General features: G+C 47.4%; 1 protein-coding gene across 5 annotated transcripts in view; it reads right to left on the bottom strand.

The window, feature by feature from the left end:
- The window catches only part of AMPD2 (adenosine monophosphate deaminase 2), a 177442-nt gene that overhangs the window by 40382 nt on the left and 111595 nt on the right, over nucleotides 1–25465 (bottom strand). For all 5 annotated transcript variants that reach the window (XM_056557879.1, XM_056557883.1, XM_056557880.1 and 2 more), the window contains exons 7-10: nucleotides 22439–22580; nucleotides 15357–15446; nucleotides 8229–8358; nucleotides 7954–8148 (exon numbers count right to left, since the gene is read on the bottom strand). In XM_056557879.1, the coding sequence (XP_056413854.1) occupies nucleotides 7954–8148; nucleotides 8229–8358; nucleotides 15357–15446; nucleotides 22439–22580 (557 nt within the window). The remainder of the gene's footprint in view (nucleotides 1–7953; nucleotides 8149–8228; nucleotides 8359–15356; nucleotides 15447–22438; nucleotides 22581–25465) is intronic.

Genomic DNA, 25465 nt, shown 5'->3' with positions numbered 1-25465 from the left:
TACCACTTATATCTGCCTCCATATACCAAGAGGTATCCAGAAATAGGATCATAAAAGTACTATTTCAGAGTGTGAATAAACACTTAATAAAATACTCCTTCATTCTGGTATCTATATGGCTCAACACCTCTAATTCCATGCAGTCTTTGAGTTTGGACGGGAAGTCAGTAATAGTGGCCACAGTAGGTTGGAACAATTTTTGTAGAGCTATTTTGGCAACTAGTAGTGCAATCAAAGCCACGGGAGAACAGTAAGCCAATTCAGGCATAGAATAAAACAGAAGGGTCAGAGGATCTAGTCCCAATGACATACTGAGTTATCTGACATACTGAGTTGTCCAAACATCTTTTGAAATGGGGCTGTTCTAAGTTCTATATGATAAAAGCCAAAAACAGGGCGCTAAAGTTAGACAGAATGGATCTTCTGGAGGATAAGTCCAGGACAAGTCCAATAAAAAATAGAAGGAGAAAAAAACATAATAAAAGGATTCATTTTACAATTCCCTTTAGCAACCAGTGTGGTAAAAGAGGACAGATTGTCCATCATTATGCACCTATCTTAGAACAAGATCCAGTTTAAAAAACAAAAATCATGCAAGATGACATAAGAGTGGTGGATAAACAATCCCCTACATTGAGAAATTTACTATTACCTAGTAAATTTAGAAATATAGCAGGTGAAATAAGTATTGAGCACATAACGCTTTGTCTCACTAAATATACTTCCAGAGGTGCTATTGACACGAAATGTTCACCATATTTTGAACTCAAGTAATCCATGCATACAAAGAAACCAAAACAAATAAGCTCAGAAATTAAAAGAGTAGGCTAGTGAAAAGAATCTTCAGTCCATTGTGCCCGGGCTGCAAAAAAAAAAAAAAAGCAAAAAACAAACTTTAACTCACCTACCTCCGTAGCGCCGTTACAGCTGTTTAGTCCACCGGTCCGGTCTTCTTCCTTCTCCGCAGCGCACAGATCGTCAGACTGCGCTCAGCCTATGACCGGCCGCAGCAATGTCCTGCCTCGGCCAGTGATAGGCTGAGCACAGTGTGACGATCCATGCACATGGAAGAAGACCGGACCGGAGGACCGAACAGCTGTAGCAGCGCTCCGGGGGAACAGAGAAAGGTGAATTAAAGTTTGTTTTCTTTTTCTTTTTTTTTTTGCAGCCCGGGCACAACAGACTGAAGATTCTTTTCACTAGACTACTCCTTTAAGTTAGTGTAATAGTATGAAATGGCACAAGGAAAAAGTATTGAACACATGAAGAAAGGGAGGTGAAAAAAGGAGATTTTTTTTAACACTTACTGTAAAATCTCTTTCTCGAAGGATCCATTGGGGGACACAGACCGTGGGTGTATCTTGCTGTCTCTAGGAGGTGTGACACTATGGTAATAAAAAAAAGTCAGCTCCTCTCAGCAGGATATACCCACCTTCAGGCTCTGAGCTAGTCAGTTTAAGTTCCAGAGCAATAGGAGGAGACCAATAGGGCAAAGAAAAACCCAAAACTGTCCGAGAACCAGAAGAAAAAACACAACTGAACACACCCTCGGACAGAGAACCAAAGGAAAAACCCAAAAAGGGCGGGAGCTGTGTCCCCCAATGGACCCTTCAAGAAAGAGATTTTACGGTAAGTGTTAAAAAAACTCCTTTTCTCTATTGGCTCCATTGGGGGACACAGACCATGGGACGTACCAAAGCCGTCCCTTGGGTGGGCAGATAAGTAATCAGGCAGACTGCCGATCCACTGCCGCCTGCAACACTTCACGACCCAGACTAGCAGCAGCCGATGCGAAAGTATGAACTCGGAAAACCTCGAGAAAGTGTGCAAAGATGACCAGGTAGCCGCCTTGCAAATCTACGAGGCCGAGGCTCTATTCTGGAGAGCCCAGGAATCCCAACAGAACGTGTGGAATGAACCACAACCCTGAAAGGAGGAATCTTCCCCTTACAGCGATAGGCTTCCGCAATGGCGGACCGAATCCACCTCGAAATGGTGTCCTTGGAAGCAGGTTGTCCCTTGCGACGACCTTCCGTAAGGGCGAAAAAGGAATCACACTGACGAAACAAAGAAGCGATGGAGAGATAAGACCGAACAGCCCAAAACTACATCCAGCTTGTGTAGTAAGCGCTCCCTAGGATGAGAAGGAGCCGGGCAAAAGGACGGGAGGAAAATGTCCTCATTGAGATGAAAGGCCAAGACCACCTTAGGCAAAAAGGAAGGAACTGGCCGGAAAACGACCGGTCCTGGTGGATCACCAGAAACGGAGAATGGCAGGAAAGAACTGCCAGTTCAGACACCCTCCGGATGGAGGTGATAGCAACAAGAAATGCCACTTTCCAAGAAAGGAGACGGAGAGACACCTCTCTAAGGGGCTCAAAGGGTTCACCCTGGAGGGCACTCAGAACCAAGTTCAAGTCCCAAGGGGGAGAAGGTGACCGATAAGGAGGAACAGCATGCGCCACTCCTTGAAGGAAGGTCCGGACATGAGAAATAGAAACCAGGGGCCGAAACCTGACCTTTAAGGGAACTGAGAGACAACCCCAGTTCCAACCTCGACTGCAAAAAAAGGAGAGAAGACGGGGAACCGAGAAGGTCACCGGGGAGAAGTCCTGAGCTTCACACCAACGAAAATAAAACCGCCAAGTACGGTGGTAAATTCGCGCGGAGGAGGGCTTACGAGCTTAGAGCATGGTGTGAATGACTTGTGAAGAGAACCCGCAGGCCCTCAAAACCGCAGTCTCAACCGCCACGCCAACAAATGCAGCGACTGTAAATTGGGGTGGCAAGAGGACCCTGAGAGTAGGACCGGGCGGGGCGGAAGGCGCAGAGGAGCGTCGTCCAGGAGCCTGACTACGTCGGCGTACCACGACCTTCGGGGCCAATCGACAGCTACCAGAAAGGCGAGGACGTCCTCTGCCTTGAGCTTCCTCAGAACCCTAGGAAGGAGCGGAAGAGGAGGGAACAGATAAGGTAGGGCGTACCCCGCCCAAGGAATCACTAGGGCGTCCACGGCCAGAGCCTGAGGGTCCAGGGACTTGGACACAAACGGAAGGATCTTCCGATTGTGCCGGAACGCGAAGAGGTCCACGTCCGGAAGCCCCAGAGGTCGCAGAGCTGCGCGAAGACCTCCGGATGAAGAGACCACTTGCCGGGGTCAGGTGAGGACTGACTGAGGAAGTCCGCTTCCAAGTTGAACACTCCCGGAATGTGAAACGCCAAAATGTCCGGAACCTTACTCTCCGCCCAGGTGAGAATCTTGGTCACCTCGGCCATGGCTGCCGAGCTGCGAGCGCTGCCCTGTCGATTATGTACGCCACGGCCGTGGCGTTGTCCGACTGAACGCGGACAGGACGAGACTGAAGACTGGACTCCCAATGAAGAAGACAAAGAAGAATCGCCCGTAATTCCAATATGTTTATCGGAAAAAGGGTCTCCAGGGGAGACCAGAGTCCCTGGACCGACCAATCCCTGAACACGCCGCCCCAGCCCGACGGGCTGGCAACCGTTGTAACAACCTGCCAGAGAAGGGGAAGAAATGACCACCCTTGGAGAAGAAGGGGGGAGCGGAGCCACCAGAGCAGAGACTGACGGACCCTGCGAGGGAGAACAATCTGACGATCGAGGGACAGAGGAGACCTGTTCCATCGAGAGAGAATCGCCAGTTGAAGGGGGCGGTAATGAAACTGGGCAATGGGTACGGTCTCCATAGTTGCCACCACCCGACCCAGGACTTCTATACAAGTGCAGATGGAGACTGATACCTGGGTCCGAAGGGAGCGGACCCCCCACCAGACAAATGCGGGCAGAGGCCGTCGAATCGAAGTCCCAGGAAGGTTAGAGACTGGGTAGGACAGAAGACTGACTTGTCCCGGTTGACCATCCACCCGAAGCGAGTCAGAGAGTGGAGAGTGACGTCCAGATTCTCCAGAGTCTGGACTCTGGTTGGAGCCTTGATGAGAGGGTTGTCCAGAGAGGATATCACCGAGATTCCCCTCGACCAAACAGGCCCAAAACTGGTGCAAGGATCTTTGTAAGGACCCGAGGAGCCGTGGCTAAACCAAAAGGGAGGGCTACGAATTGAAAGTGCCCCTCCGGAACCGCAAGCGGAGGTACCGATGATGGCCCGGAAATATTGGCACATGGAGGTAGGCATTCTTGATGTCCACCGATGAAGGGAACTCACCTTGTTCCAGGGACGCCACCACCGAACGGAGAGATTCCATGCTGAAGAGATGGATGAGACGGTGAAGGTTGGATTGGTCGCACAGAACCGTCCATCTTGGGGACCACAAAAAAAATGTGAATAGAAACCCCGAAAACGTTCCCCTGGAGGAACGGTGGAACTGGAGAGCCGCTCGAAATTGCTTCGCCAGAGGAGGAGACCGGGGGGCCCGGGATCGAAAAACGCGATCCCTCGGAAGGGAGGCAAATTCGATCCAGTAACTGTTGGACACGACATCCCTGACCCCAGAGTCCTGAATATGTGAAGTCCCGATGTCTCGGAAAACAAAAGACGACCTCCCACCCGAAAAAAACGCGGGTGGGGGCCTCACTTCATGCAGAAGTAAGCTTGCGGTTGCCCGATTTGGGTGCAAAACGGCCGGACCGGTTGGAGTGCAACTTCCAAGCCGGGTGTGCCCGGCATGAGGGAGCCTTCTTGTCCCCTGAGGGCGCCTGCCCGGACCCTTAGCCGGAACCAGAGGTCCGAAATGACCGAAAGGAAAAAAGGAACTTCCTTTGGGAAGAAGGGCGAGCCTTATTATGAGGTAAGAAGGAACTCTTACCTCCCTTTGCCTCGGAGATAATCTCATCAAGGTGTTCGGCAAAAAGACGGCCACCCGTAAAGGGAAGCTCAGTGAGAGACCTTTTGGAAGCGGCATCCGCATTCCAAGCTTTAAGCCACATAAAGTGGCAGAGAGCCGCTAGGTGACCCACAGCAAAGGCAGAACAACGGGCTGACAACGTGGAAGCTGCGCACAGAAAGCCCCCCGCTTTAGAGCATTGGAGAGCCAGAGCAGATAGATCCTCTGGGGGGGATCCCGCTAAGATATCCTGATGGAGCTTTTGGCACCACTCCGACAGGGCCTTGGACACCCATGTCGAGGCGAAGATGGGAAGAAGAGCCAGCTGCTTCAGAAACAAACTTTGCTAAGGATTCTACCTTCTTGTTTGTGGGATCCTTGAAGGCAGCGGCAACTGCCAGAGGCAGTGTAGTCGCCCTAGAGATACGGGAGATTGGTGGATCCACTGAGGGAGGGGAAACCACCTGAGCGAAAAAGTCCTTGACAAATGGATAACGTTCTTGGATTGTCTTGATTCTCGGGAACCTATTGTCTGGATGTTTCCATGCAGATTCCAGAATGTTGTCAAAGTCAGCGTGAGAGCTGAACCTTTGAGGTGCTGACTTAGCACGATGAAAGGATACTTCTGGACAGACATCCGAAGATCCTGGGTCCTCTAAGTGAAAGGTGTCTCTTATGGCTGTCACCACTGAGTTCACCATTGCAATTGAGTCCGAGCGGTCCTCTGAGTCAGATGCCGGCTCGGAAGCCTCGTCCACCAGTTCACCAGGGGAAGTGAATGAGTAGAGGCAGTCCTGGAGGGAGGCGACCCTGACCGGGTACGCAGCTTTGGCGTGGCAGAGCGGCGATTCCGAGAACGTCCTCTGGAGGAGCGACGTTTGTGCCCAGATGACAGGGGGGGCGGGACCCATGAGGGGAACGCCCACGTCAATCTGAAGACTCAATGGAAGAGTCAGACGAGGCACCCCTAGTACGCTTGTGAGAGCGTAAAGCATGAGGAGACGAGGAGCAGGAGCAGAGAGGAGAACAGCTCCATGCAGCTAGAGTGAGAAAGGGACGGACAATGGTAGAGGGGGGCGTGCCTGCACCAGAGGTACTAACTAGTTGGCCCCCCCTCTAACTGAAATTCGCACACACAGCGCTGATTGGAGGCTGATGCGCGCCTCAGAAGAGCTCCGACAGCCCAGTCGGCGGAGCTTAAACCAGGCCGAGAAGGAGCTGTAATGGAGCCCGCTCCTGACCCTAGCTAATATGTCATTCCCATATGCGCTCGAGGGTAAATACGCCGGCAGAGACTGCCAGAGAAAACAAAAGCAAGCCGGCGCTGAGAGCTGCTGTAAGCCGCATATAAGGCGCTTTTCAACGTAACACACTACACACACACAGTGCCAAACATAACATACATGCCCCCTCAGAGTGCCACTGCTCCTCCAGAATAAAGTCCTCAATAAAAGTCCATTCCCAGGAAGCCAGCCCAACCTGAAAAGGTGGGGCAAAAACAGGGGGTCTCCAGCAGTTGCAAGTCCGCTTACCTGAGGAGAAAGAGGGAAAGTACTTACCTTAGTCAGAAGAACTTACCTAATGAAGTCTTCAGTGAAGTCTTCAGTCAGCTTTAGTTACCTGCATCACGCCTGGCTGCTATGCGCGAGCGAGGCGAGCAGGAAAATAGGGGGACCCTGACCCATGAGGTACCACCCAGGCGCTGATCGCTGGCGAGGGGGGGTTAACAGCGCATATACGCAATGTCTGTGCCCCCTTACTCGCAATGGGGAAACAGTGAACCGCAGTTCCTGAGTCCCCACCTGAAAACGGAAAAGAAAGGGAATAAAAAACTAACACGTCCCTATACTAGGAAAATAAAAAACTGAAGACCTGGACTGAACAATCCAGCCCATGTCCACCTCCTTCAGACACTAAGCTTAAACTGACTTCTTCTGGTTCTCGGACAGTTTTGGGTTTTTCTTTGCCCTATTGGTCTCCTCCTATTGCTCTGGAACTTAAACTGACTAGCTCAGAGCCTGAAGGTGTGTATATCCTGCTGGGAGGAGCTGACTTTTTTTATTACCATAGTGTCACACCTCCTAGAGACAGCAAGATACACCCACGGTCTGTGTCCCTCAATGGTGCCGATAGAGAAAATGCATGGAAAGCCAAGACAACAGCTGAAATCTATCAGTATTTAAAAAGTAATCCAGCCCCTTGTCAGTGCACATTAATATCAGCTGGTTCAATCCCAACTGATGGCCTACAAAAAGGTCTTATTGCCAAGTTGTCACACAAGACACATCTCATGATGGGTAAAAGCATTCAACGTTCTTAAGACCTCGCAACCTAATTAATGCAAAACATAACAATGACGTGGCTACAGGCGCAATTATAAGCTTCTGAATCTTCCACTTTCCGGAAGTGGAAAGACAATCATTTTACCATAAATGTGCCTTGACCAGATTTCTGGGAGTGAAAAGTCTAATCAGGAGAGTTGTCCAAGAGCCAAGGACCACTTGTGAAAGCTTCAAAAGGACCTGGAATTAGCAGGTACTGTTGGCTAAAAGAAAACAGTAAGTAATGTACTCCGCTGCCATGGTCTGTATACACATTTACCCCACAACACCAAGATAAAATTGAAGGAAGAATGAATAGGCAAATTTTCCAAGACATTCCTGACAAAATTCTGCTGCCATCTACCAGGATCATGAAGATGAAACAAGGGTAGACATTTCAGCAAGACAATGATCCCAAACACACAGCTTATCACATGACTTAAATTCCATTGAAAATCTATGGAAAACCTGAAGATTAATGGAAGAGGCCCACATAACCTTGAAGATTTGAAGACTGTTTGGAAGAAAGCAATGCATGTGACTAGTTTCTTCATACAGGAATACTTTTTCCCCATGTCATTTCACATTATCACACATAACATTATTTTTGTGCTTATTTGTTTTGGTTTCTTTGTATGTATGGATTACTTGGGTTTTTACCAACATCTGGTGACATTTAATGTCAATTGCACCTTTGGAAATATATTTAAGGAGGAAAATGGTGACATGGTCAATACTTATTTTACACACTGTGTCTGACCACATTACTACCTTTATATTACTTCATATAGAACCTATTATTTCCTACGTATAAATATCGTTCTCACCGCATGAACATCCAGAGTGTCCACACTGAGATCATATGCAGTTAGATTCATGTTCTGGAAGACTTGACGCAGCGTCTGCTCTTTTCCGCCCTCTTCATGAACAATTTCTTCCAAGTTCTTTTTCATTGCCCGTTTGATAAATCGGAGCAAATGCTTCTGATTCATGCAGGATGCTGCATGAATATGAGTGTCCACCTTTGGGAGGAGAGCTTACTGTTAGTTTTTCACACTGTAAGCTTCAATGGCTAAATATCAGAGAATGTAGATGTACACACCTTACGTATGTTGTAAAAGTCTCTGTGTGGCACCTTTTTCTGAGCTGCTAACTCTTTCATCTCATTCAATAAAACATGCATCTGGAAACGGGAGCTGAGGTACTGCAGGCGTCGGTAGCAGAAAGACTTACTGTAATGACACAAACAAAGCACATTGGACTGCACAGGAAAAGATAGAAAACATAATGAGGGACATTTACCAATGTTTGCTTATGTATTCTTTTTTTTAGTAATTTTTTCCTTACTTTTTTTTTGCTTATGTGCGACGTATTTATCAACTGGTTTCAGCCTGTTAATAATTTTCTTTCATGTAAGCAATTTTTCCTTTTTTACTTTGGTAGTAGCTTTTTCTGCTCCATGTTTGAGCTGGAGTAAATTTAGTCAATTTTTAACGCTGTTGCGACTTTTTTTTGCGCAGTTGCGACTGTCACAGTTAATAAATACCTGACTACCTGTAGTCCATTTTAAAATTATTACTACATAGTAAATTTTAGGAAAACTTGCTTTTCTCGCTTTCCAGTCAAAATGTCGCACGAAAAATCGCGTAGTCGCAGTTGCAACAATTTTGCGACAATTATAGTAAAGAAAACCCGACTAAACCCGTTGATAAATGTCCATAATTATGAGCAAATTTCTAAACAACTATGTCTCCTAATAGCTTATGACCCAGTCTGGATATGAAAGAACACTTTGTTTAACCACTTCTACATCAGGCTTGTTACCACTCTGCCTGAACGGATACATTTTCAGAATTTTTTGTACATGCAGATTTGAAGCCTTAAAGTATCTTCTCATTTGATTAATCAAATAATTTTTTATGCCTTTCTTTTTAGACTTATTTTTATGTAATTGTTATATTACTACATTTTTATGTTTGGTTATATATATATATATATATATATGGGGGGAAATTGAAAAAAAATCTAATGAAAATAACTGTCTGTTTTACTTTGTTTATCATTCATTAATCAGAAAAATTCAGATAAAAACTATTAAAAAGGAACAGCAGCAGTTGGACCAACTCCTACACATACACATATATGGGATCATGCCTTAATAAAAGATTCTACACATAGGTAACAGATGGAACAATCAATAGATACATAGTTGTACTTGTACACAATTTATAGTAAGTCCTGTATCATATATACTGGCATAAATACACATATAGGGGGACATTTATAATTAGGTGTCTATTGTAGACACAGATCTACCCCTTTACACTGCTTGTCTAATTTACACACTTGCTCAAAATTTACAATAGTTGCGCATGTCCTTTGATATATTTTGTGCAAATATAGACGCCCCCCCCCCCCCCCCCCCCCCCTCGCACTTCACAGAGCTGCACTTCACAGAGCTGTGGCATATTCCCATGGTACTCTGCTCACATAGTTAGAAGTGCTGGAGCAGCAGTGTGTGCCGAACAAAACTCTGCACAATAGTAAAATCATAAATCTTTATAAAGTACACAGAATGTCTGGGTTTAAAAAAATATGTAATTTGGCTGAACAATCTGTCCCCTTACCTCTATATCAGTGTTTATCAACGAGAATGCCTCCAAGTGTTGCAAAACTTGGCATGCTGGGAGTTGCAGTTTTGCAAAAGCTGGAGACACCATGGTTGGTAAACACTGTTTACATGTACCAGAGCTGAATGAGTGATCATGTACATGTAGCAGAAATTAGTGTGTGACATGTGTATGGAGTAGAGCTGAATGTGTGATTGTGTAAGCATGACCACGCACACACTCAACCCTGCTACATACACCTGATCACACACTCAGCTCTGCTGCATACACAATCACACACTCAGCACTGCTGCATACACATGATCCCACATATACATCAGCAATACCTCCTTCTCCCTCCCTGCACATACAGTGGTATTCTATGGGATTGTTCACACGGCTGTCTGCATCCGTTAATAAATGCCCATTATCAATTTGTTTGATAATTTTTAAACGGGTTGCAAACAGCTCTAAAATAATCCCATTGATGTCAATGGGATTTTTTTTTACAAAAAATTTGCTTCCTGTTCCATTTTTTTTGACTGGAGAAAATACGTTGCATGCAGTATTTTTTGTCTTGTCAAAAATAACAGAATAGAAACTGTTATTACTTCTGAGCATGCTCAGAAGAGATGACATCAGCAGACTACTGCAGCGCTAAGGGACTACTACTCCCATCATGGAACAGACTAATTTCCATGATGGGAGTAGTAGTTCCCCCAGCTGCCGGCAGCTGGGGAGGCTACATTAGTGTTTATATTACTACCCCCATCATGGAACAGAGTCTATTCCATGTTGGGGGAAGTAGTATAGGGGATAAGTGATTGATCGCACCGGGTCTCACTTCTGAGACCCGATGCAATCAGCAGTTATAAAGCAGGGGAGCGGGCGGCATGCTGGGTTCCCCTGCGATATATATACTACTGTGTAAACTTTTATTATAATACCCACGCTAGGAGCCCTGAATGGCCGGCACCGAGGAGCCATTCAGGGCTCCCGGCGGGGTTCTTAACCCCTTAAGGACCGGAGGTTTTTCAGTTTTTGCATTTTCGTTTTTTGCTCCTTGCCTTTAAAAAATCATAACTCTTTCAAGTTTACACCTAAAAATCCATATGATGGCTTATTTTTTGCGCCACCAATTCTACTTTGTAATGACGTCATTCATTTTGCCCAAAAATCTATGGTGAAGCGGGAAAAAAAATCATTGTGCAACAAAATTGAAAAAAAAAATGCTGTTTTGTAACTTTTGGGGGCTTCCGTTTCTACGTAGTACATTTTTCGGTAAAAATGACACCTGATATGTATTCTGTAGGTCCATACGATTAAAATGATACCCTACATATATAGGTTTGATTTTGTCGTACTTCTGGAAAAAATCATAACTACATGCAGGAAAATTAACACGTTTAAAATTGTCATCTTCTGACCCCTATAACTTTTTTATTTTTCCGTGTATGGGGCGGTATGAGGGCTCATTTTTTGCGCCGTGATCTGAAGTTTTTAACGGTACCATTTTTGCATTGATAGGACTTATTGATCACTTTTTATTCATTTTTAAATGATATAAAAAGTGACAAAATGCACTATTTTGGACTTTGGAATTTTTTTGCGCACGCCATTGACCAAGCGGTTTAATTAATGATATATTTTTATAATTCGGACATTTCCGCACGCAGTGATACCACATATGTTTATTTTTATTTACACTGTGTTTTTTTTTTTTATTGGAAAAGGGGGGTGATTCAAACTTATAATAGGGACCTATAACACTGCACACACTGATCTTCTATGTTGATCACTGGTTTCTCATAAGAAACCAGTGATCAACGATTCTGCCGCATGACTGCTCATGCCTGGATCTCAGGCACTGAGCAGTCATTCGGCGATCGGACAGCGAGGAGGCAGGAAGGGGCCCTCCCGCTGTCCTGTCAGCTGTTCGGGATGCCGTGATTAGCCGCGGCTATCCCGAACAGCTCGACTGAGCTAGTCGGGAACTTTCACTTTCACTTTTAGCCGCGCGGCTCAGCTCTGAGCGCACGGCTAAAGGGTTAATAGCGCGCGGCGCCGAGATCGGCGCTGCGCCCTATTAGAGGCGGGTCCCGGCTTCACTATGACGCCGGGCCCGCCATGATATGACGCGGGGTTACTGTGTAACCCCGCGTTATATCAGAAGAGCAGGACCAAGGACGTACCGGTACGTCCTTGGTCCTTAAGGGGTTAAACTGCTACTTTGACCCCCAAATGTATGCCCCCATGAATATTTATAATAATTCATTGGCCCCAGTGTGTTTATAATTCATTGGCCCCAGTGTGTTTATAATAATTCATAATTCATTAGCCCCAGTGTGTTTACAATAGTTAATTTGCCACAGTGTGTTTATAATAATTCATTGGCCCCAGTGTGTTTATAATAATTCATTAGCCCCAGTGTGTTTATAATAATTCATTGGCACCAGTGTGTTTATAATAATTCATTGGCCCCAGTATGTTTATAATAATTCATTGGACCCAGCGTGTGTTAAGTCCCGCACTCCAGCCACCTGCACCGGCCGCGAGTGCAATGTCCTCTTGTCCTTGGCTGCCTGCGGGGCTGGGATTCACATCGCGGGGGGCGCCTGCATGCGAATCCCAGCCCGTTCCTCAACTCTTTTTCCTGCTGCCTCCGCTCTGGCGTACGCGTCCCTGTCCCTTAGGGCGCGCGAGCGCCGGAGCTCAAAAATTTAAAGGGCCAGTACGCCCATAATTATTGTGTACACCTGACACTATCCTATAAGTCCATGCACCTCCCACACTTCCCTGATGGATCTTCAGTGTCCATAGCCTGAGATAAAGCGTTCAATATTGCCTGTTTGCCTTACCCATGTATCCAGACCTTCCGCTACGTTATTTGACTCCGCACCTTTGCCGCCTGCCTTGACCTTCTGCTACGTTTGACTATGCTACTGCCTTATCCTTCGGTACCTCGCCTTGCCCAGCTACCTGTTTGGTCGAGCAGTGTTGGGGGTTGCAACCTGGGTGTCGTCTGCTGCAGCAAGCCCATCCTACCTTGCGGCAAGCTCTGGTGAAGACCAGCGGCACCTTAGACTCCGCTCCCCGATACAGTCCGAGTCATCAGCCACACAGGTTAGTGGATCCACATCCAGCTTTGTTACAGTGTGTTTATAATAATTCATTGGACCCAGTGTCCTTATTTCCCCTTCCGCTGCCTGCTCCTCATCTTCTTGGAGCAGGGCAGCAGCGGGGACATGTCGGAAGGGGGGGGGGTTGATACTATATTACTCATGGACATAATGTTTATCCTACATATATACATATGTATACACATTTGCACTTTTTTACCCTCATTTAATGGTTTATATTATTTATATCATTACTTATATATATATATATATTTATTGTTACATGCATATACACATATATTTAATTATGTATATATTCATTATTATACTTATCATGTCTAATACTTAACTTCTTTTCATTATTTACACTTATTACTAATTTTGTGGTATCAGCACATCTACATAGCCTATGTACAAGAATTATGCTATGGAAGCACTTAACTATTATTACTACATTGTATGCACTGTACTGGCCAGCAAACAATGTATATTGGTATGCACACTATATATATTGATTTATCAGTATTCCGAGTGAAACACAGTTTATAATTATTAAGATTCGCAACAACAATATACACAAGTCATAATCTATAATTATTGTGATGTGCATAATCATCACCTATATCTTAATGTGTTGCGCTTCACGATTTTCACTTGTATCATGATGATCTATATAGTCTATCAATATGCCAACATGCCAATACTACTATAACCTACATATGCTTGGTATTCTTATATTTATTATCTTACGTCTTTCATGTTTATAATATTCCAGTTTACTACATGAACAGGCGTGCTGATGTCCCAATATCAGTGTGCCAGAACACAAAAATCAAGAAATCAGAAAATGTAATGGTATGCTGTTCCTTAAGACCTATAGGTTACAGTATTATGTATTATATGTATTTAATTTATATCTCATGTTATTCTCTCGTTTGTTTTCTATGTATCTATATACTCTTATGTTTTTTATTCATTATTATCTTCATCTATGTCTAACAATCCTTTTTTCTCCACATTTTCTTTTTTATGTATGTTACTTCTTTTTCTTTGAATGTATGCCACTTCCATTCGCATCTGTGCAGCCCATGACATTAATTTATCCATTACTTACGTTCTGGTACCCATCAGCACATGCGTGGCTCATATACAATGTTTCTGAATAAGGACAACCATGTGATCACATGATGACTCACGTGAATACTGAGTCACGTGTGTCAACAATTCACGTAACTTAGTTACGTTGCGGGTGAATGCGCAGCACTATCTATAATAGGGAGAGCTCATAGTACGTTACACCCAATCAAATTATACTGCTTGCGCACGCACAGTACAGCCACTAATAGGGCGCAAGCGCCCGTATGCAAGTCACGTGTGCCAATACTTTACGTAACCTAGTTACATTGCTGGAGCTAACAGGACGTTACACCCAATCAAATCATGCTGCCTGCGCATACGCAGCACAGCCGCCAATGGGGCGGAAACGCCCGCATGCAACAAGGAGGGCGAAAGTACATGCCAGATAGTAGTGTGCGACCGACACCATGTGGAACTTGAGAACCGGCACTCCACCTGTCAGGTATTATCTGGTAATTTGTAAGATATAAAAATAGAGACTTAGGACACTTTGGCACAACACCCCTGAGGAAGTCACCACAGAGTGACGGAATGCGTGGGGTTCGGCTGTCCTGTCCTGCATCCACATAATCAGCTGCTCCTCCATCTGTGGTATGGTACCTTTATTATTTATGCCTGTCTACTTATGTTTAGTATATTTTTTAGCATTTTTCTAATTTTTGGTTTGTGATTTATGTAGGCACTGTGCACTTTAGAGTAGCAGCGTTGTTGCATTATTCATTACTGTCGGAGGACAGGACTTGGGGCTAGGGGGTTCATTGCCCCTCCCCATGTTGTGCTTTGCTCCTTTTGGCATTTTTAATTGTTTGTACATGTCCTTAGCTGTCTCATACAGTGATGTTATATTTATGTTTTTGTATAATAAAGATATATTTGATTATAGGATTTTCTTTGGGTGTGCACTTTTATACAGTGATCCTTGTCTTCTTTGTTTGCTATATGGTACTATTTTGCTGTTAGTAGCACCCCGGTTTACATATTGAATAGGTTGAGCCCCCTCATCTTTTTCAAACCAGCATATCCTGGGTCACCTGTGATCATACGATCCCCTGGCAGGGAAGCAGTATTGCTTTCATTGCTCACAGTCCGGAGCATTTCTGAGCCATGTTCTGCTGGTGCTACGCTGTCGCTGGGAGTCCGACCACTGGGACCTCCGTAATCACCTGCCCTGCGCCCCAGCTCTCCTTCCGCACAGAGCTGTGTCGACCACAACAGAACACGCCCACTCCATGCATCTTTAAGGAAAAGCTGGAGATACCAGAGTACAACAATTCGGCTCTCCTATAGAGATGAATGGAGGGCTCACTACATGCAGGTGCTACACTAAGCCATGTGCTACCTACTGCCCTTTTCTGTACTACTTACATGGGGCCATTGATAATAAGAGCCATCAGCACATTCATGTCTGCCACAAACTCTGAAAGATCCAGGTACGGGAGATCCAGCTCTGTATTCCTGAAAAAAAAAAACATGAGAAATCTATATGATATACATATATAACAAGGGAAGTTCTTTAACTTATAGATGACACAGGGCATAAAGTCACGCCTTTGCTGTCTGGGACTTAAAGGAGATACACGGCTGAAAAAATTGTATTCCCTATCAACAGGAAAGGGTATAAGTATCTGATCGCGGGGGTTCGACCGCTGCGACCCCCTGCGATTTCCCGTATGGGGTCCCGGCTCTGCTCCGGTAATGAGAGTTGCACCCAGCACAGAAGCTCGTCAAAACACGCCCCCCCCCCCCCCTATTCCTCTCTATAGGAGAGGTGGAGACACACCATGTGGTTGCAGACACAACTTTGATTGGCACACGGCTGCAACCAAGTGGTGACTCTCCAATACAGGTCGCAATTTTGAACAGAACTCAAAATCCCAATTTGGGAGTAGTTCAGTGGGAGCAATATAGATGCACTTTTTAAAATTGATAACAGAATCACTTTAATACAAATCCTAGTACAGTTAAAGTTAAGTGGCAAGCAAAACCAAAAGATGATAAGAATTATGGAGAATGGCTTCCACCACAAAGGATCAAGGTTCAAATCATGAAACATCTGGTATTTTGGAGTTGAAAAAATTAGATTTTTTGTACTCGCCATAAAATCTCTTTCTCGTAGCCTTCATTGGGGGACGCCTATACTGAAAGGTATATGCTCTTGCCACTAGGAGGCACTGACACTAGGAAAAAAAGTCAGCTCCTCCCTGGCAGGATATACCCACCCACTGGAAGTGAGGTAATCAGTTTTGTCACAAAGCAGTAAGAGAAGCCAACAAAGAAATATGTCTGAAGGACCCTAGAAAGGAATCCCGGATAAAAACCCAATAACTGGAAAAGTTTATCCGGACAAAAAATGGGTGGGTGCGAAAAGAGATTTTACGTTGAGTACAAAAAATCTCCTTTTCTCGGTCGCTCTTCATTGGGGGACACCTATACTGATGGGACGTACCAAAGCAGTCCCCTAGGGAGGGAAAAACAACCAACAGCAAAAGGGGAATCAGTCCAGAGACCGAAACCACTCGACCATAAGGCCAGTGGACGAGATCCTGGCAGAGACAACCAAGGCCCACAAACTGAGCTCCCGGAAGAACCCCAGTCCATGGAGATGGACTAGGACGCCAAGGAAGAGACATATGTAGAGGCTCCATAAAGTCCATAAAGAGAGACAAGAAAAGGTCGAATAGGAAGCCAAATGGGCCGGAACCATCCCTGGAGGAGGTAGGAATCAACTCCAAAGAAACAAGAACCAGACAGAGGGCTAGCCCGGCTGGGAAACAAAAATGGAAAAGGGCACAACAAGAGAACCCCATCCAGAGTCAACCGATTCAAGAGAACATGGCGGAAAAAACACCAGGGAGAGCAGTGTACGCCTGAGCAGAAGGCGAGTACGGGAGGTGGAGACCAGAAAAACACTGGAAAAAAGAAAGAAAGATTGAGACTGGCTGTGGAGAGGACTGGTGCAGAAAATCAATGATTGGAACTGCTGCAGACCCGTCCCAGGGGCCCGCCGCGAGCACCTGGGAGGCGAAAAATGCTCAAGTAGCGTAATCCAGATGACCGGAACGCCCACCGCCTCGGGAGTACATTGACCCACAAAGGAGGAGACGGAAGGAATAAGGCCAAAAAGGGAGCGGAATGCCCTGAAAAGGGGCATCTCGGAACACTGGAGAATCCGACATGGGAACTGGAGGTACCCGGTTCACCAGGAAGACATACAAGTAGAAAATAAACGTCCAAAAGGAGCATCCCGGAACACTGGAGCAGCCGACATGGGAAATGGAGGTACCCAAGTCGCCTGGAAGACGTACACCTGTAGAGTAAGTAAACCTAATGTCCGCGAAATGCTCCGGATGACAAACTTCTATGTCTAGACAAGAAGAAGTGCGGTACAGAAAGGCTGCCTCACAAATAGGATGGCGGCGAAGTCGGGGCAGGAGAGCTGCCTGAGACCATAACCATCACTAAGGCCCAAAGAACCAGAAGGGCCGACCTATAAAAGAAGGTACGCCACATTATACTAGGATAGTGTCCAAGACAAGCAGACTAACCATACATGAACCCCAGCGGTCTGAGCGGACCGAAACAACATCCCGTCACGACGGAAACAGAGGGGGAAACAAAAGGGAAGGTTACTCCAGGAGACTGTAGTGTCAGTGTAGCAACAAACCCCTTCAGGGCCAGTGCACCAAGGGAGGAGGAGAGCAATGGCAGGACCCAAACAACAGACGGTGCTAGACCAGCTGTCGCCGAGCCATACATGAGTGCATAAACTCCTCCAACAGAGGAGAGTGCCAAGTCTGTATGAGCAACAGTAGATAACCAAGAAACAGGAAGAGAGCCCGGCTGCAAAAGTGCAAAGCTCAGCTGATTGCTCTCAGCAAAAAACAAGGGCCCAGCCAGGTACCCCACCAATATAGAGAAGGGGAAAACAAGGGATGGTCACTATGAAACCCAGGCCCAGACCATGCCAAGCTCCCTGATTCCCGTACCCCCTATGGAAGGGGAATGGTCAAAGTGAGCCAGATACTATAGGATCAGTGAAATGCCGCCCGAAGGCAAGAGATTGGAAACTGGACATTGGTGCTGGGCAAAAGATACAAAGATGTGACTAAGAATGGAAGTAAGAAGCACGCGCACACACAGCAACCAAAGCATTGAGAGGAACACCTCAACGTGGTGTAACCCTGGACCAGAAGGGCATCAATGGAGCCACCCTGGTTGTTTCCTAAGGCAACAGAGCCGGTGTCTGAACCACCCTGCACAGGAACCCAGGACAGATACCTTGAGGCATAGGGGGGGTGGGGCTGAACCGGCTGTGTCGCCCCATCATGCCCCATGCCAGAACAGAGGTGCTCAACTGCCGTAAACCTGTGGAAACAAAATCACAGGAAGGCTGAAGGCACACGACACCAAACAGAAGGGAAGGTGGACTCTACACGTGCAGAGTGGCCAAGCATATGTAGGGACACAGACGTGGTTACCGCATGATAGTGAGGGGTACCAAGACTGCAGACGCGAAAGAAACCGCAGACATTCAAAAGTTCGGAAGCATGGTGTCACAACCATGCCCCTAGCAGACCAACGTTGCACCCTTAGAAATGAGAACAGCGAGTGCTGATGTCTCTGTGAAAGACCATGGAACCTGCAGGAAACGCCTACACCCCAGCTCCAAATGGTGCCACACACCAGGACTGCTGTTTCAGACGCAAGGTATGAAGGATGTATGTGGAGCAGGAAACATGCAGACAAAGTCTGACCGACAAGTATAAAATATCCAATGAACCACCGAAAAACTCTCTTTGGAACTTCACCTGAAAAATGAGTCACCGTACTGTAACCGCTGGAGCGGCAAGAATGGGGAAGGTGACCTGGCAGAGTAGAAAACCATGAAGACACAGTCTGGCTATCTGGCATCGGGACCATGGTCACACCGGGTGCTGCAGACAGAACCACACACAGAAAGTGGGTTACCAACCTTCAGCCTAGAGAGCAGCAGGCATGTAGGGAGGAACCTGGCAAAGGAGGGAACCCTGCGAACCAGTATGTGGTGTATTGTATAGGGCCCATGGAGCAACATGGGGAGACTTGTAACTAAACCTTAGCAGTGGATAACCTGATCTAGCATCCGCGGTGTGGGAAGTGTATGGTAGTGGACTCCTGTAGTAGTAGACCATGCAGACAACCGTCTGACTGACTGGTATAGGATTCCTAAATGCTCAGGGTCACTCCATCGAACCCCCCTACCGAAAGTGGGGTATTGGAGTACGACCGAACTAACGAGCGACCTGGCGGTGTAAAAGACCCAGCAGACGAAAGTCTGGCTGACTGGCATCAGTCCAGAATACCTGCAGGGACCCTCATCCAGAGTCCTTACACCAGCAGAGAGGTACAGGAAACCTGACCAAGCCCGCGGAAGCCCACATATGGAAGACCAACAGCGATGGAGACAGTGCAGACGACAGTCTGGCTGAACAAGTACACCTCGAGGCACTGGATAAAAGGGGAAGACAGACAGATAGGCGATCACTGTGACCCACTGTCACATGTGGGAGGGAGGGGAGCTCTAGGAGCCACAGATAATATCCCCGCTGGGAGATCGGGGGAAGCTAAGGAGCCGCGGAATGCATCCCTGTACCCTTTCTAGGGTCCATAGGACACGTCTTCATACACCTCGCACAGCAGAGGGGTACTGGAACTCCAGCGCAGATACATCAGCTGTGTGATGAGTGACAGGCGGCTGAGGAGACCACTGTCTGGCTTACTGGTATGGGTCCATAGTAGACAACGGTCACTCCGTCGGAAACCTTGCATTAGCAGTGGGGTACCGGAGTGCCAGCTGTGGACGCGGCAGCTGAGAGATGCGTGACTACTGTCTGGCATATCGAGCTCAGGACCAATCCATACCCATGCAGGGACACTTCCACAGAGACCTAGACGGGAGGATCCGGAGCACTAGCCGCGGATGTGGCAGCCTGTGGAGGAGGGAATCATATTGTATGACACGCCAGAACACACCCATGATGGGTGACCGGCAGACCCGAGTGTCCTTAGAATCCACCAGGAATGCAAAAAAAACTCTTGCAAGGGCACCCAACCAGTTTCTTGCCTCGGTAGGGAGGGACTGGAATTCAGCTGTGGGCACGACGGGCATGACATGGCACACAGTGGTAGTCACTGAAAATATCCCCGACAGTTTCCAAGGGATCGAGAAATCCCTGGCAATAACCCGCCCCGTCTGTGCGCATACGTTCCTGACAGAGTGAGAACCCTGCAGAAAATAGATACGCCAGAGGCATAGCACAACTGACAATGTAAACAGTCTAAAGCAGGCCACTGTACATGGTGACTGAAGGAATAAAGAACCCCCCGATTCCGTCCCTAGAAAAGGGACCCTGCAGATATTAAACTGATAAAAACAAATGTGACAGGTCAAGGCTGTAATGGCGCTTGGTTGCCACAAGGGTGAGCTCAAGAAGCAATGAAAAATCCAGGGAGCAATACAACTGATGGCCACAAGAGGGAGCCAACCACAACCAAACGGTCTGAGTGAGCAGTGGTGAATTTTTTATTTTTTAATTTAATTACATTTTTTAAACTTTGACAGACAGCGCAGCCCACCAAGGAGGGAGGGCGCGCTGAAAGAACACGGCCCCCGGAGCCGGCCACATACTAGAAGGAGCCCCGGGGGTGGGGGGGTGGTGATGAGCGGGGCTTGTAGTAAGATGCGGCCGCCTCCTCTGTCATCTGGCTGCATGATCTGCGGCCGTTACAGGAAGGGGGCTGGGAGACTGGCTGGAAGATGCGGCCAGTACCTCCCCCTCCGGCGAAGCGCCCGATCGCATGGGACCGGAGTAGTAAGCAGGCTGGTGTGCCGCGCTGAGAGCGGTCGGCCACGTGGGACCAGAGACCCGCTGCCTGCAGCTGAAGGTCACCGGTCAGCCTATGAAGAACGCGGCCAGGACACTGTGCCTGGCCTCAAAATCATAGGAGTAAGTGTGGGACCGGAGACCCGCTCCCTGCAGCTGTAAGTCTCCGGTCAGCCTGTAAGAACGCGGCCAGGACATTGCGCCTGGCCGCAGCAGATAGGAGTAAGTGGGCTGGTGTGCCCGCTCTGAGAACGTGGTCAGCCCCGTGGGACCAGAGACCCGCTGTCTGGAGCTGTAAGTCTCCGGTCAGCCTAATAAAGAACGCGGCCAGGACACTGCACCTGGCTGCACAAAAAGGTAGTAAGCGGGCAGATAATGCCCCCACTTGGGAAGCGGACAGCCGCGTGGGATAGGAGACCCGCTGCCCCAGAGACTGAAACTGGGGAAGCAGCATAGAGTCTCCGGCTGGTAGTGAAGAAAACATGGCCAGGGCACTGTGCCTGGCTGCAATACATGTGGGGTAGAAATGTGTGGTCCAAAGAGTGGCGCCGGAGGCCTTGAGGGGTCTTGCCCAGTACAGCCACGTGTAATGGTGGCTGAGGAGCAGGGCACATGAGAGAAAGGGGACCCCTGGATGAGCAAGAGGAAGGGAGAGGGGGAAGGGGGTTGTAGTACATACGCACCCACGGCTCCATCTTCTCATACTCACCCTGAAGTCTTCAACCAGCTTATGGCCACACTGCATCATACCAGGCTCATATAGCGGGGCAAGCAGGGGCAAATGGGGGACCCGGACCCAGGGTACAACCTCCAGGCGCTGGCCGTTGGCAATAAGGGATTGACGGCCCATACTCTTATGTTCTGTGCCCCTGTCACATATGGGGGAACAGGTAGCGACATGCTCCTGAACAAAAGGGAGATAAAAACCTAAATAAACAGCCCTTACTAGAAAATAATAAAAAAAAAGACCAGGTCTGGGGAGCTTCCAGACCTGTCTTGCCTCCTACTGACACTAGCTAAAACTGATTACCTCACTTCCAGTGGGCAGGTATATCCTGCCAGAGAGGAGCCAACTTTTTTTCCTAGTGTCAGCGCCTCCTAGTGGCAAGAGCATATATCCATCAGTATAGGTGTCCCCCAATGAAGAGCGACTGAGAAAAAAAATCTATAATGCCACTGCTCCACTCACACAGTCGAGGCCTATTTAATCACCAGGAGACTGAACAAGGGTTTGTTCCTAGCAGTGTTCCAGTCCTCAGACTGGGAGCACATGGTGAGTGAACTTTACCATCAATTCATATTAATGTGGTGCTGTGGGGCGGCCGTATCTGTAGGCTGGCGAGCCCAGAGCTGGGAGCTAGGTCAAACAGTATTGGGACTGCGCAGCCACTGGTATTGCGGGTGGTCACCGCCCAGCGTAACATCATTTAAAGTTAGGGACCCGCTCTACCCGGATGGCCATGACAAGGCGAGTGGTGATAATGACCTGTTAGCTTTAAAAATATAAAGAAGCAAAGGATCTCTGTATAAGATGTAGATGAGAATCCTTTTTATGTCACATTATACCTAAAATAAAATGCTTACATGTCCATGACATCACGCTTTGTATATACATGGATGACACCATCTACCATTTTTAGCCCAAACCCCAAGTCTGGAGGCATATCACTGGGGTTACACACTTCATATGGATGCTGGTCAGAGAAGGGAGGATGAACAGGAGCATCTGTAAAAAAAAAAACTGACATCTTAATTTTATATAAAATCATCAATTAATTACTGTTATATAGACGTGATTTCAGACATTCTGGGCATTAAGCAGAACTACTGCAGACCAAAAAATAGCAGTTGCCCATACAAAACATTTTCACCTTGTTCACATCAAAATTTAAACCATTTAATGACGCATGACATATATGTATGTCATTGACGCACTAGGGGACTTTGAAGGGAGATCAAGAAGTTGAGAAGTTGAGCTTGTTTCAATAAAAACAATTGTGGTAAATAATGGCTGCATTCAGCAGCCAGGGCTCACCGCTAATGTCAGACATCAGCATTTACGCTGCTACTACCTACTGGGGGCTGCTACAACATACAAGGGAACTGCTACTTCATATAGGGGAGCTGCTTCTTGAGCTGCTACTTCATACAGGGGGCTACTAGAACATACAGGGAGGTTGCTACTATATACAGCAGGGCTGCACTACCTAAAGAGGAGCTGCAATTACCTACAGCTGCTGCTACAACATACAGGGGGTGTTACAACATGCAAGGGACTGCTACAACTTACACGGGGCTGCTACTAGTATGGTATGTGTGTAAATTTTTACTTTCTTATTATTCACTAATAATAATTAGATGATTTATTAATATGTAGTTGCATACCTACATGTATTTCTGTATGTGCATGTCTTATGTCTTGCGGCTCTTAAACATCTAAAATCTAACGAATGTGGATCATATGTTGAGTAAGAGTAAGAAGGCGCAGCTAAATCATGATTAGTCAGTTTTATATTTTTTAATGGCAGGAAATATTTTTTCCCCACTATAATTAATAGTGCTAAGATGCAGTTTTAGCAGTTGAAAAATGTATCCCTGTGTCACGATGCCGGCTGGCAGGTAGTGGATCCTCTGTGCCAGAGAGGGATTGGCGTGGACCGTGCTAGAGGATCGGTTCTAAGTCACTACTGGTTTTCACCAGAGCCCGCCGCAAAGCGGGATGGTCTTGCTGCGGCGGTAGTGACCAGGTCGTATCCCCTAGCAACGGCTCAACCTCTCTGGCTGCTGAAGATAGGCGCGGTACAAGGGAGTAGACAGAAGCAAGGTCGGACGTAGCAGAAGGTCGGGGCAGGCAGCAAGGATCGTAGTCAGGGGCAACGGCAGGAGGTCTGGAACACAGGCTAGGAACACACAAGGAAACGCTTTCACTGGCACTAAGGCAACAAGATCCGGCGAGGGAGTGAAGGGGAAGTGAGGTGATATAGGGAAGTGCACAGGTGTAAACACTAATTGGAACCACTGCGCCAATCAGCGGCGCAGTGGCCCTTTAAATCGCAAAGACCCGGCGCGCGCGCGCCCTAGGGAGCGGGGCCGCGCGCGCCGGGACAGAACTGACGGAGAGCGAGTCAGGTACGGGAGCCGGGGTGCGCATCGCGAGCGGGCGCTACCCGCATCGCGAATCGCATCCCGGCCAGAGGCGGTATCGCAGCGCCCCGGGTCCGTGGAACCGACCGGAGCGCTGCAGTGAGAGGAGTGTAGCGAGCGCTCCGGGGAGGAGCGGGGACCCGGAGCGCTCGGCGTAACAGTACCCCCCCCCTTGGGTCTCCCCCTCTTCTTGGAGCCTGAGAACCTGAGGACCAGACTTTTGTCCAGGATATTGTCCTCAGGTTCCCAGGACCTCTCTTCTGGACCACAACCCTCCCAATCCACTAAAAAGAAGGTTTTCCCTCTGACCTTTTTAGATGCTAAAATTTCTTTGACGGAGAAGATGTCCGAGGAGCCGGAGACAGGAGTGGGGGGAACAGATTTGGGAGAGAAACGGTTAATGATAAGTGGTTTAAGAAGAGAAACATGAAAGGCATTAGGAATACGAAGAGAAGGAGGAAGAAGAAGTTTGTAAGAGACAGGATTAATCTGGCGCAAAATCTTGAAAGGACCAAGATAGCGTGGTCCCAACTTATAGCTAGGGACACGGAAGCGGACATATTTGGCGGAGAGCCATACCTTGTCTCCAGGGGAAAAAATGGGAGGAGCTCTTCTTTTCTTATCCGCGAATCTCTTCATGCGTGAAGAAGCCTGTAAGAGAGAATTTTGGGTCTCTCTCCATATGATGGAAAGATCACGAGAAATTTCATCCACAGCTGGCAGACCAGAGGGCAAGGGGGTAGGGAGGGGGGGAAGAGGGTGACGGCCGTACACCACGAAAAACGGGGATTTGGAGGAAGATTCAGAGATTCTGAAATTATACGAGAATTCGGCCCAAGGTAGAAGATCTGCCCAGTCATCCTGGCGGGAGGAAACAAAATGTCGTAAATAGTCACCCAAGATCTGGTTAATTCTTTCTACTTGTCCATTGGATTGAGGATGGTATGCAGAAGAAAAATTTAATTTAATCTTGAGTTGTTTACAGAGAGCCCTCCAGAATTTAGACACAAATTGGACGCCTCTATCCGAGACGATCTGCGTAGGCAACCCGTGAAGACGAAAAATGTGTACAAAAAATTGTTTAGCCAACTGAGGCGCTGAAGGAAGACCAGGAAGAGGGATGAAATGTGCCATTTTGGAGAATCGATCAACGACCACCCAAATAACAGTGTTGCCATGGGATGGGGGTAAGTCAGTAATAAAATCCATACCAATCAGAGACCAAGGTTGTTCGGGAACAGGCAGAGGAAGAAGAAAACCAGCGGGCTTCTGGCGAGGAGTCTTATCCCGGGCACAGATAGTGCAGGCTCGCACAAAGTCCACCACATCAGTCTCTAGAGTCGGCCACCAATAGAAGCGAGAGATGAGTTGCACAGATTTCTTGATGCCCGCATGACCTGCGAGATGGGAGGAGTGACCCCATTTGAGGATTCCGAGGCGTTGGCGTGGAGAAACAAAGGTCTTTCC

The sequence above is a fragment of the Hyla sarda genome, chromosome 2, assembly GCF_029499605.1.
Source record: "Hyla sarda isolate aHylSar1 chromosome 2, aHylSar1.hap1, whole genome shotgun sequence".
Taxonomy (NCBI): Eukaryota; Metazoa; Chordata; class Amphibia; order Anura; family Hylidae; genus Hyla; species Hyla sarda.
The sequence above is the reverse complement of the archived record's forward strand: the minus strand, read 5'-3'. Positions and strand labels throughout refer to the sequence as shown.